At 42.3% G+C, this 12,310-nt stretch overlaps 1 protein-coding gene across 1 annotated transcript; it reads left to right on the forward strand.

Moving 5' to 3' along the window:
• Positions 1-1,268: 1,268 nt before the first annotated feature.
• Positions 1,269-5,759, forward strand: LOC308083491 (zinc-binding protein A33; the record flags this gene model as incomplete). Its single annotated transcript, XM_080425803.1, has 4 exons — positions 1,269-1,331; positions 2,552-2,796; positions 4,408-4,523; positions 5,200-5,759. The coding sequence occupies 4 exons, from the start codon at positions 1,269-1,271 to the stop codon at positions 5,757-5,759; spliced, it is 984 nt and encodes a 327-aa protein (XP_080281929.1).
• Between the last annotated feature and the right edge of the window lie 6,551 nt (positions 5,760-12,310).

Below are 12,310 nucleotides of genomic sequence, written 5' to 3' on the forward strand. Positions count from 1 at the left end.
TCCCCTGTGCCAGCTTCTCCTTTTGTTTCCAAAGACACTGGCAGACAGAAATAGAATCTTCTGTCTATGTCGCCATAAATCGCTGCCGCCTGCCAGCTTGCCGTCCAGGCCCTCCTGGCAGCTTAAACCCCCTGCCTCCCCCTCTACCACAGCCTGCCATACCCCCCCCCCCCTTATCTCTCTCTCTCTCTCTCTCTCTCTCTCTCTCTCTCTCTCTCTCTCTCTCTCTCTCTCTCTCTCTCTCTCTCTCTCTCTCTCTCTCTCTCTCTCTCTCTCTCTCTTTCTGTTAATGGATCCATGCTGTGGTCTCCAGCTGAAGCACGTGGAGGCAAGAGCGCCTGCCTATTGGTGTGAATTGTGCTTGTCATTGTCAGCTTACATTTGTCTTTAGAGATTATTCCCCGCTAGGATGGATAAATACGTATGTCATCGGGGCTTTTGGTTTGGCTAATGTTTTGACCGTGTCAAACTTGTGGGTCAGGTGGTGCAGGGTTTCCAAAGTGGGGTCCAGGGACTCAGGAGTCAGGACTCCCAGAGGTCCTTGAGAGGTTTCTGGGGATCCCAGCCAAATTAGTGATTTCCCTGTATTAACCTGTATTGACTATTCTAACAATATGTTTCTCTGTCACCAAAATATATATATTTCTCATATGGAATTTTGCAATATTCTCCCCCCCAGTGTCCCCCCCCCCCCTCTCTTCCCTGTCCTGGGTTGAAAGTGAGAGTGTGTGAGCTGTGTCTTATCTGATCTCTTTTGTTTAGTTTTTGGCTTGGGTTGATACAGTTTATTATTATTATTTTATTTTAGAATATATTTTTATGTCTTCATTTACTTTTTACTGTTGTCAATTATGTTGTTTGTGTCAGAAAATTGCAGACCTCTTTGTTATATTGGTCTTGTCTACATGTTGTCTTAAAAATGTAATAAAGAGATTTGTAAAAAAAAAAAAAAAAAAAGGAAGTGCAATAGGAATTTAGCAATTTAAGTAATACCAAAATCTGTTTTTATATCAGGGCCCTGAAACGGGGATCCATGGCCTAATGATAGTACATTTCTGTGATATGAAAAACTTTTTTCAGTTTGTCATCTGGTCTGGTGTTTGTGTTTGCCTGCATGTCTGTCTGATTTATCGTAGTCCCCTCTGTCCCTCCCCTACCCACCTCCCTCCCTCCCTCATTCTCTTTCATTGCACTTCCTTCGCTCCCCATGCTCATTCCCAAGAGTCCACTCTGTTTGTTTTCTGATGATCCTGTTGGGAGAAATTGGAATGCACCAAAACAACAATAAAGACACCAACAACAACTTCAATAAAAGTCTTCTCTCCCATAAGGTAAGCTCCCCGCTTCATAATTGTTGTAACCTCATATGTCATGACATACAACAGGCAGCTGCTGACATGTGCGTTTTCTCATAAAGTCACAAACTTGATGGACATTTCAATCACGTTCAGTTTTAGAAGGCACATACATATACATTCAATCACCATCTCATCTCACGTTCACAGATTTCATTGTAATGACAGCACAGAAATCATTGGAACGACCTAGCTGTCACCATTTTGCAATGTTTGTCTTTCTTTTATGTGTTTCTTTTTCTGTTTCCCTTCTGACTGTGTGTGTGTGTGTGTGTGTGTGTGTGTGTGTGTGTGTGTGTGTGTGTGTGTGTGTGTGTGTGTGTGTGTGTGTGTGCGTGCGTGCGTGCGTGCGTGCGTGCGTGCGTGCGTGCGTGCGTGCGTGCGTGCGTGCGTGCGTGCGTGCGTGCGTGCGTGCGTGCGTGCGTGCGTGCGTGCGTGCGTGCGTGCGTGTGTACAGGAGAAGCTTATCCAGGCTATTAAAAGAATCAAACATGAGTTAGATGGATGCAGGGACGCGGAGACATATACTTATTCAGAGGCCCGGCAAGTGGAGGTATTACTTACTCAATATTAACTTAATTTCAGTCTACAGAAAATCTATTGTTCTGGTAGAGCACATGCCATTAAGGCTCAGTCATTGCGGCATTGACCCAGGTTCGAATCCGACCCAACTAGGCTCTTAGCTGCATGTCCTTCCCCATTTCGCTCCACTATCTCTATCAAATAAAAGGTTGAAAATGGCCACACAAAGTGCAATTTGGCCCAGTTAGCAAAAATATAATATAATATACTGCATGAGCAGACTATGTCTTCAACAATCAAAAGAGAATGAAGGTCAAGTAAAAAAAAAAACCACCTTGTTCAATTGTTAGCAGACTCCATCCCATTGGCCCACTTCTTTGGATGGTTGTAAATGCACTTATAGTATAATTGTCTATTGGATATGCTCATTATTTAATTTGATGCATCTTATATGTGTTATATTTAATGCCTTGACTCAACCAACCTTACCATTTGGCACAAGTAAAGGTTCTATGACACCTGTTTGTAAAAAGTTATCAACTAACTTACACACTAACATGATCATATCCACAAACTGTGTGTTTCACACCGCAATTCATTTAACTCTGAGTGTACAAAATGTTACAGATTCTCTAAATGAAATATTTTCTACTTATTCTCCTTAAAACTTCAAGTACAGGTTTGAGTACCTGGAACGAGAGGTCAGGGCTGAGTTCCTGAACCTCCACCGCTTCCTGGATGAGGAGGAGCTCAGAGACATGGAGCGCCTGAAGAGGGAGAGAGAGAAACAGGTGAAGTTGTTGAAGGCAAGAGAGCGGAAAATCCATGACCAAGGGACGGACCTGGAGAGAGCGATTGCGACACTCAACGCCAAGCTGACTGAGGACGATAACCCCAAACTTATCAAAGTGAGTCCACTGTGAATACTGCTGAAGATGGACAAAGTTAAAGGATGCCGAAAAAACATGAACAGATTGAGAGTGAGCATAGTGTTACAACAGTCAGACTATTGCTTTGAATACTATGATTCTTAATCTGGTGTACAGGTGTTTATGCTACAATTTCAGATTATTATTATTACCAGCATGCAATGCAGGTCTACAAAGAAACTCAGCACTAGTCATTTCTCGAGATATTCTCGACATGTTTTCGATCATAGGCTGTCCTTTAAGCCAATGGGGATACTTTCCCATACTCTGAACGGGAGGGCTAGTCCTCCAAAGCTATGGTACTAGACACGCCTCTCGCCTTGAACGCCTGCCGTCGGTTCAAATCGCCGTGACACAGAGTAATATTTAGGACAAAAATGTTGCATATAGGACAACATTTTGCAACATTTTTGCTGAGTCATGTCTTGTTTTTCTTTAAAAGCAGCTAACAAACAGGGTTGATCATTCTCCATGTTCAGTAGATGTACTGTATCCCAGATATTATTTCCAAATTTGCTGTCACATCCACCACCTTATATTTTAGTGGTATACAGGCATGTTTTTATGAGAGGGAGAGTTTTTGATGTTGTAATAGGAGAGTCTCACATCACATAGCAAGGGCTATTCAACAACATGTGTTGAGTGGGTGGAGTGGACAGGACAAGGAATGGGTTTGGAGTCACTCCACAGAATATCCTGGATGCTTCCATGCTGCAACAGCCTTTGGGTTTATTCCAGGTTGATGTAACTAGTCCCTGAGACTCGGACAACACTTCATGTTATGGGCCTTCCATGTGACTTGTTAAAACAAATGTCCTTTAACTGGGCCTTCGCCAATAGCAGCTAAAAAGGGCCCTTTGACTTTATCTCAAACCTAAGCACTGTTGCACAGCAACCCTATAGGTTGTCAGCTGTTTCTCTGTCCTCTGTTGGCACTCATTTGATCAATTATAGGCATTGATTGGTTAAGCAGTCGACTTGCCAGGTTTCCCAGGTCTGAATCAATTTCTCATTTGGAGGTGGGAGGAGACAAGACAGCCAGCAGTGCAGATAGGAATGAATGTGATGTGACAGTGGCATCTAGAGTTCACACTAGGGCAGTATTTGATGCATTTATTGAACATAACACCCACACCCACACACACACACACACACACACACACACACACACACACACACACACACACACACACACACACACACACACACACACACACACACACCTTAATTATGACATAAGAGCAAAATGGCCATCATGTGAATATATGTTCAGTTGTTGTTTAGCATAGTGGTGTAGTGCTATATCATTTTTGTCAACTCAAGTGCTATACACCATCTATCATAACAGACATGATTTTCCTAAATCAATTTTCTCATTACAGGAAATTCAAGACCTCATTAAAAGGCAAGTCATGTACTAACGTCTGTCTTGGCATCTTCCCTGTTCCTCCCCCAAACCACATCAATCTTCTACCGTATGAATCCCTGTCCTCTCCATCCCTTTTCTGCCATCAATCTTCATGAACCTTTTTCTGACGTGCATCAGGGCTTGTCCCTCTCTCGTTCATCCTTCATCCTTCACTCCTCCACCGTCCATGCAGGTCTCAGGTCCGTTTCAATCCCCCACCGGAGGTGGAGACGGAGGTGCGCTCTGGTCAGTTTGTGGGTCCCATTCAGTACAGGATATGGAAACACATGAAAAGCTGCCTCTACCCAAGTATGTCCACATACACCTTATGACCACAATACCCAAAGATTCTCAATAATACTGTGATATATTATGAGTCGGACAATGAATACGAAGTACAGCTAAGTGGTCCGAAAATATGAATGTGTATATAAATATGCATTTATATACACTAATGCATACATATGCATTAACCCTGGCGTCCCTATTTTGGGCGTGTCATTACAGGTGAAAATGTTCAAATGATCTCAGTGAATATTTCATTATAGGCATAAATGTTCTAAATGTTTCTTAATGTTTCAGAATCTTTCAAGTTTTTGCACACTTAAAAAAATAGGCGAACTACAAGCTCACAACGCTTCATGTTGCAACATTGAGCTTGTAGATCACCAAAGTATACAATATGAATTGATTGATTTAATACTTTATTAACAGTTTGCAAAAAGTAGCAGAGCAATAATGCTAAAAGGATAACATAAAAGCCTTGAGGGCTTGTTTCCATTGTGGTCCTAATAGGTTAATACATGTGTATTGACGATAGTATACTGTATACATACTGCAAGAATACAAATGTAGGACTGAAGGTGCTTTACAGGAATGAATAGCACAGTTGAACGCATCTTTGACCAATTGCACATTTGTTTTAATAGAGTTTGTGTGTAACAGCAGTGAAACTCACCTCATTCCTGCTTGTCCACCTGCACAGACATCACTTCAATGACCTTTGACCCGGAGACGGCCCACCCCAACCTAACCATGTCTCCCTCCCTCACCTCTGTGTGGTACGAGGAGGACAAGGAAATCACGGATTGCCCGGCCAACCCGCGCAGGTTCAACTACTACTACTGCCTGATGGGGCACCAGGTGTTCACCTCCGGCAGACACTACTGGGAGGTAGAGGTGGCCGGCAAGACGGCCTGGCGGCTGGGCGTGGCCCAGGACGACGTCAACAGAGGGGAGATGTCTCCCCTGTCCAGCGGCAGCTCCTGCGGTCTGTGGACCCTCTCCCTGAGGGGAGGCACCGTCGTGGCCAGCACTGACCCCGAGTCCACCACGGTCACTGTGTCGAGGCAACTCGTGCGCATCGGAGTGTTCCTGAACTGCGAGGAGGAGGAAGTGTCCTTCTATAATGCTGTTACCATGGCTCCACTCTTCACCTTCAGCATAGGAACGGTCCTGGTTCCTCTGTATCCCTTCTACAACCCATGTGACACGGATGACGGAAAGAACGCAGGCCCCATCAAGCTCTTCAGCCCCTCGCTATGATCATGAGAAAACTTGGGCGACTAGCTGGAATGTTCCTACTCAATAATGGTTTGAAACATTGGGATAAACACAATTAAAGCTTGTACATTTTTGATAACTAGAGGTTCGGGCCGCTATGCGGCCCTCACACCTATACGTTGCGCCGCCAATCCCACTGATGTGCCCATATATGGAGATCACTCTATCTGTCAGTCCTTGTCCCTTTATGTCTATTTATGGCGATCCCTGATCTCATCAGAATATGCCCATGGGCATGCTGATATGCCCATATATGCCGGCTAGTCCTCCCTTAAGCCAATTGTAGTGTAGGATAATGTATTTACTATTTTGTAGCTAATAGCATGATGTAAATAGATAAGTGCTACATTAAATCCAATGGCAATTGTAACTATTCTGATTTTGTTTTCCCATAAGAAACAAATTTGACTTGGAAAGAAATGTGAAACATATGAATGACAAAGAGGCATTTAGGCCTATCTGCGTTTTAAGATGTGCTGTATTGTAGGGTGCACAAAAACAACAGCTTTAAGAATTTTCGATTCAATTCAAATAAATACAATTCTCTCGACAATTTACATGTAGAGCGTAGATCCAATGTTTCACTCATGAGCAAGCATTTGGCAACTGTGGCAAAAAAAAGAAAGAAACCTTGAGCAGAACCAGGCTCTAGGGTGGGTGGCCATCATCTGCCTCAACTCTGTCGTGTGAGAGAGAGAGAGAGAGAGAGAGAGAGAGAGAGAGAGAGAGAGAGAGAGAGAGAGAGAGAGAGAGAGAGAGAGAGAGAGAGAGAGAGAGAGACAGAGACAGAGACAGAGACAGAGACAGAGACAGAGAGACAGAGAGACGGGGAGAGAGAGAGAGAGAGAGAGAGAGAGAGAGAGAGAGAGAGAGAGAGAGAGGGAAAGAGATAAAGAGAGAGAGACACTGTACAGACAGCAACAACAACTAAGTCCAGAGCCATATTCCATGCAAACCCTCGATCCGAGCAGGGGGATGCCGCAAATTAATCACGATTCATGGGAGCCTGTGAGGAGAATTGCACAAAAACTCAGCAGAAGGTTGTTGAAGGGTGCAGTGTTATGGGGGCAACTGGAAATGGGCGTACAGTTGGCGTTAACTGACCTGTGATGTTACCTTTAGCCTGCCTATATTAATATCTCCATGTGACTGACACCTCCTCCACTGTGACCGTGGCCTGGTATGGCTGAGGGAGCTATGCATGAGAGCACAGCAACTGGGAGTTGGGACTGGGTGGTGCTTAGGGCCTGATTGGCTGACAAAGGGGAAGGTGACACACAGGGAACCAATTACAGAGCTGACATTGAGTGAGATAAGTGAGGTGAAATGACAGCATTGTCTGCACTCTCTCTATAACACATGCATACACACACTGTGCACACAACTGTGACAGTGACACTCACACAAGTGTGGTTCATAACTGATTTGTTACTCACAGTGTGAACAGCCTTAGTAAAACGAGAGGCGTTGCAACTACTCTAATCCCTTTTACAGACCAAATAATGACAGGACACCATATATGTCATAATCTTCTGTTTATTCTTAGTATCTCTTTAGACATGAAATAAAGAAAGAAACTAATCTCCTTTACAAAACGTCTGTGTGTGTTGTTGTGCAAAAAGGAAGTGGGTACACGAGAGAAGAAACATGTTGAACATCACACCAGGCCAAAGGACATGACGAACATCGAACCAGGGCCAAAGAACAGCAGAAGTAAACACAGACAGGGCCGAGACAGCTCACATAGTGCAAGAGGAGTGTCACTCGTAAGAACTATAGTGTTTTGTTTGTTTCTATAAGCAGGTATTTTCAGCTTCTCGGCACTAGATATGCTAGAGCCTTGGTAAACTTGATCTTCTCTGAGATGCCAATAAATGTAAAACCAAGGGTTCCTTCGGCCTGCTGATATACACACCATACAAAGCCTGATACTTGCACGCAAGTGTCGGGCATCGTAAATAGCCGATCTACTGTGAGCTTGTAGATTGGCTATTTTCGGTATCTGACCTTTTCTTGACATCTTCTGCACTATCTCACCCCCTCTTCTCGACATATTCTGACTATCTGCCTGCCCCCCCCCCCCCCCCCCCTTTTGACATTTTCTACACATCCTGACTATCTGCCTGCCCCCCCTTTTTGACATCTTCTACACATCCTAACTTCTTCTTGCCCCCCTGCTCTCAACATCTTCTTCACAAACTGACTGTTGCCAGAGTATTGGTAGCTAGCTTGGAATCACTGGTTAAATTACAGCAGTAGCACACTTCAAAATAATGATTTTGTATCACACACAAATATTCATCAATCTAACACCCTAATATAATATCTGGCATCCATCTATTGTCATTAACTCACACACGCAAACTATGCCACTCAATTGCTACTGAAATGGACGACGCCTTGCTGCTATTCTTTGTTTAATATGAAACCCTGACAGTCAGATTGATCAAGTATTAAGTTCCTTATCAAGAGTCTTTTCAAGTGCAGACAAGGTGTGCCCAAGTGCATTATAGCCCATTGTCTTTGAACAGCAAATATCTCATGTATCGTCTCTAATCCCATATCGTAATCCAGTGGTTCTTACATGGTAGCCTAGTATACTGGCTAGTAGAATGTTCCCCCTATTTAACTTCTTTAAATGTGACCATGTAAAAATGTGTCATGATGACCCCCCTCTTGGGCCCCAGGACCACCAGCTGAGAAACATGGCGTGTGGGGTATTGGATCAGTGAGCTTACAAGCCTCTCCTGTCCAGGTTAATTCTGTAAAACTCAATGGTTCTCAACACCCATCCTGGGGATCCAGAGAACCCGTTCATTTCATTCTAGGAGCCTGGGCAGGTCTAATTTAGACCAGGGACACCAGGCAAATGCTGTTGATTATCTACAGAACAGAAAGCCAGCAGTAATCTGGATCCCCATGGCCTAATACAATATTATGTAACAAAAAGGTGCCTTAAGGAGTGGAAACTAATTTGTACTCCGTCGTACGATGGTGTTGTGCGCCGAAAGTAGGCGATTTACAAGTTCACAACAACGACACAACGTCATACAACAAATTATAAATCAGGTTTAACCCATTGATACCTGGAACGCATCTGTGTCACTTTTAGATTTCTTTAGGCTATTCAAAAATAGCAGATATACAAGCTCATAGCGCGGCACCGAGTGCCGCGCTATGAGCTTGTAGATCTGCTATTTTTGAAAAATCGTGAATTTTTTTTTTTTACATTTTTTTCCGAAAAACTGTTAGGATTTAGAAAATGTTTAGAAGCGGCCTCAGGTCTCAATGGGTTAAGTAGGCCGACTACAGCCATTGAATATATCAGGCACTAAAACAAAGACAAGATCCACTCGGAGCACCTCAGCGTTACACATATATGATACAGGTTTTCCTTTGTGACATGAAACACTTTCACACCCATGACTAAAAAGAATTCTAAAAAAAAAACACGTCACTTATTTTTGTTTTTTGTTTCCATTCACATTGCAAGACAACAGAAGCAGACACATGGATACCTTATAGTACCCACAACAGATGGAGATACACACATTAAGGTCCAGTTTCAATTTCAACAAAAGTGCCGATACATTGATTCATGATGCACACATACTGTACAGCCATAAACCCCACACAGTTACCTACAGTCTCGCACACACACACACACACACACACACACACACACACGCACACACACACACACACACACACACACACACACACACACACACACACACACACACACGCACACACACACACACACGCACACACACACACACACACAAACACACACACACACACACACACACACACACACACGCACACACACACACACACACACACACACACACACACACACACGCGCACACACACTTCCACAGACACTCACATTTTCTCAATGCATAATGAAAGACAATGCAAAATATCGAATATCACACATCGATTCAAACATACAGACGTAACATATTTGTCTTTTTACAAGACAATATAAAACCTGTCTGGAGGACATCTCATGGGCATGCTGCAATCAATGCTTTCTTCATAAAGTGACATACAGTAGGTTAATTATTTTAATACAATATGGAATACTGTGAAAGTTATGCTGTGAGTATCGTCAGGTTGGAATGGCAATAACAGAGTTGACAATTAGATCAAACAAGATCCAACATTGTCCGTGATGGATTTTTACAATATTTGGTTCATAAATTCGATTAAGAAGTTATTAGTGAATATTAGTGTATCTATTAAATAGCATTATGTGTATATATCGTCTATATTCTGCATTTAGGTTTGTGAGAGATAGTTTGGATTAGTTGTCTTCTTCTATCACTAAGCATGATACAACAATAATTGTATACAGTAAAAACATTCAACCTTGAAGGGGGAGTCTTTAAGTCAGCTTACACATGCAATATTTACAAGGCTGGACCAAGTCAGCAGAAGGACGAGGGATTGATTCTGTGTGTGTGTGTGTGTGTGTGTGTGTGTGTGTGTGTGTGTGTGTGTGTGTGTGTGTGTGTGTGTGTGTGTGTGTGTGTGTGTGTGTGTGTGTGTGTGTGTGTGTGTGTGTGTGTGTGTGTGTGTGTGTGTGTGTGTGTGTGTGTGTGTGTGTGTGTGTGTGTGTGTGTGTGTGTGTGTGTGTGTGTGCTCACATTAGTGGATAAATACGGCCTTTAGTGTTGCCAAAAACGGGTTGTACGATTCCATCTCAGAACCTTACGGATGTGGGACATGTCCAATGTGTATAGTGGGTCTAAGACCATCATTATTAGAATGCCTTCAGTCCCTATTCAGTATATCTGACCATTACGCATCTATCACATATCGAGCGCCATGACATTTCAAATCAATTTTTTCATCAGTTAGGATATGTACTGTACTTTATTCACTGATTACAGTATGAGGAAATCTGATTAAATCTTATCATATGGCTTTTTTAAGATGCTGTTAAATCATGTTTTTTAATTTATTTTTAATGTGTTTGTAAGAAAATTCAAAATTCATTAAAGTTTATAAAGAAAGGCCATCGTTTGAGTTTGCTGAAGAGCTGCTTACTAAAGTTTTCCTACATTTTGAGTATACCGTTTTCATTGGCCTTCCATAGCTCTCAATTTTGTGCTTCTCTTGGGATTCTTAAAATGCTTGAGTGCTGACTTAATGCACCAAGCTTGTACCATAGTTGTGGTCAGTTAAAACACTGAGGTAGAGATATACCCTTTTTTTGTCAAGCAAAGATGCATCTATACACTTCCAGCCATAGCACACAGGAAACTGAATCCCATTACTACATTACATTGCACTGCATGTCCTCGCACGCACCCCCACATTTGAAACCTCACATGACTGCTCCAGAGACAATATGGTTGCCGTCGGGCAGAAAACTCTTATCTCCATACTATAACTTTTTATGTTTTTTTTTTTGTAAATTAATGACCTACTTCGTCTTACAACAATGTTACACAATAGTAGCAAAAATAGCCGATCTACAAGCTCAAAACGTGCTATTTTTGCTACTTTTGAATTAGAATTCTGAAAAGCTACAGTTTTAGACATATGAGGTTTCCGCCCAACAGCAACGATATGGTGATACTTTGGTGAAAGGCCTCGCGGCATTGTTTTGAAGCAGACACAAGCACAGATAGCAATGGTGCTCTTGACATCACTGAATATGAAGTCAATACCATTTGTGAAATGTTGTCCATGTCTTAGATCTGTGGACAAATAGTGGAACATCGCCACATTGCTACGGGAGGTAATCCTTTAAAGAGCCAGTGATATGATCTAATCATCCTTTAAAGAGCCAGTGATATCTAATCCTAAATGACAGGGTGAAATAATAATCTATAAAAATGACCCAGATTGCTTCAAAGGAAAGAAGGAATGATGAAGTAAGGAATGAAGGAAAAAAGGATAGAAAGAAGGACAGAGGGAAGGAAAAAACAGAGGAAGGGGGGAAAAAAGGAAGAAAGACAGGCAGGAATCTCCAGGTACAGTATGTGACCTCACCACACACTAGCATGTTTGTAACAATCCTCAAGGACCATCCCACCCCACCTCCTCATAATATATACTGTATATAATATAATATATATTTAAAAATGTATATTTAACATTAATGATCTTAAAGCTGGATTGAGACTTAGTTGCGTGCCTGTGTCGCGCACCAAAAAATAGCTGATCTACAAGCTCATAATGCGTTGTGCACATTGTGAGCTTGTAGATCTGCAATTTTCGGCGGGCAACACTAATTATCATTAGTGCCACGAATTATCATTAGTTTCATATTTCCAGCTCCCCCCCCACTATGCCAATTAGTTCAACCATTTTCTTAAATCCGATGGACTTATGAAATATTATTTAAAACATATTTTTGATACATTTAACAAAGGTACAATATATATATATATATTTTACATTTTTAGACATTTTCCACTAGTGGTCCACTGGTTGAGATACAGTGGTCATAGACTCTAGAAAGCCCAATGAAGCAGCTATAAAGAATCACTACGTGGTCCCATAGGATAGGATGCCTG

This window comes from Gymnoscopelus braueri, assembly GCF_963280865.1.
Source record: "Gymnoscopelus braueri genome assembly, chromosome: 4".
Classification (NCBI taxonomy): Eukaryota; Metazoa; Chordata; class Actinopteri; order Myctophiformes; family Myctophidae; genus Gymnoscopelus; species Gymnoscopelus braueri.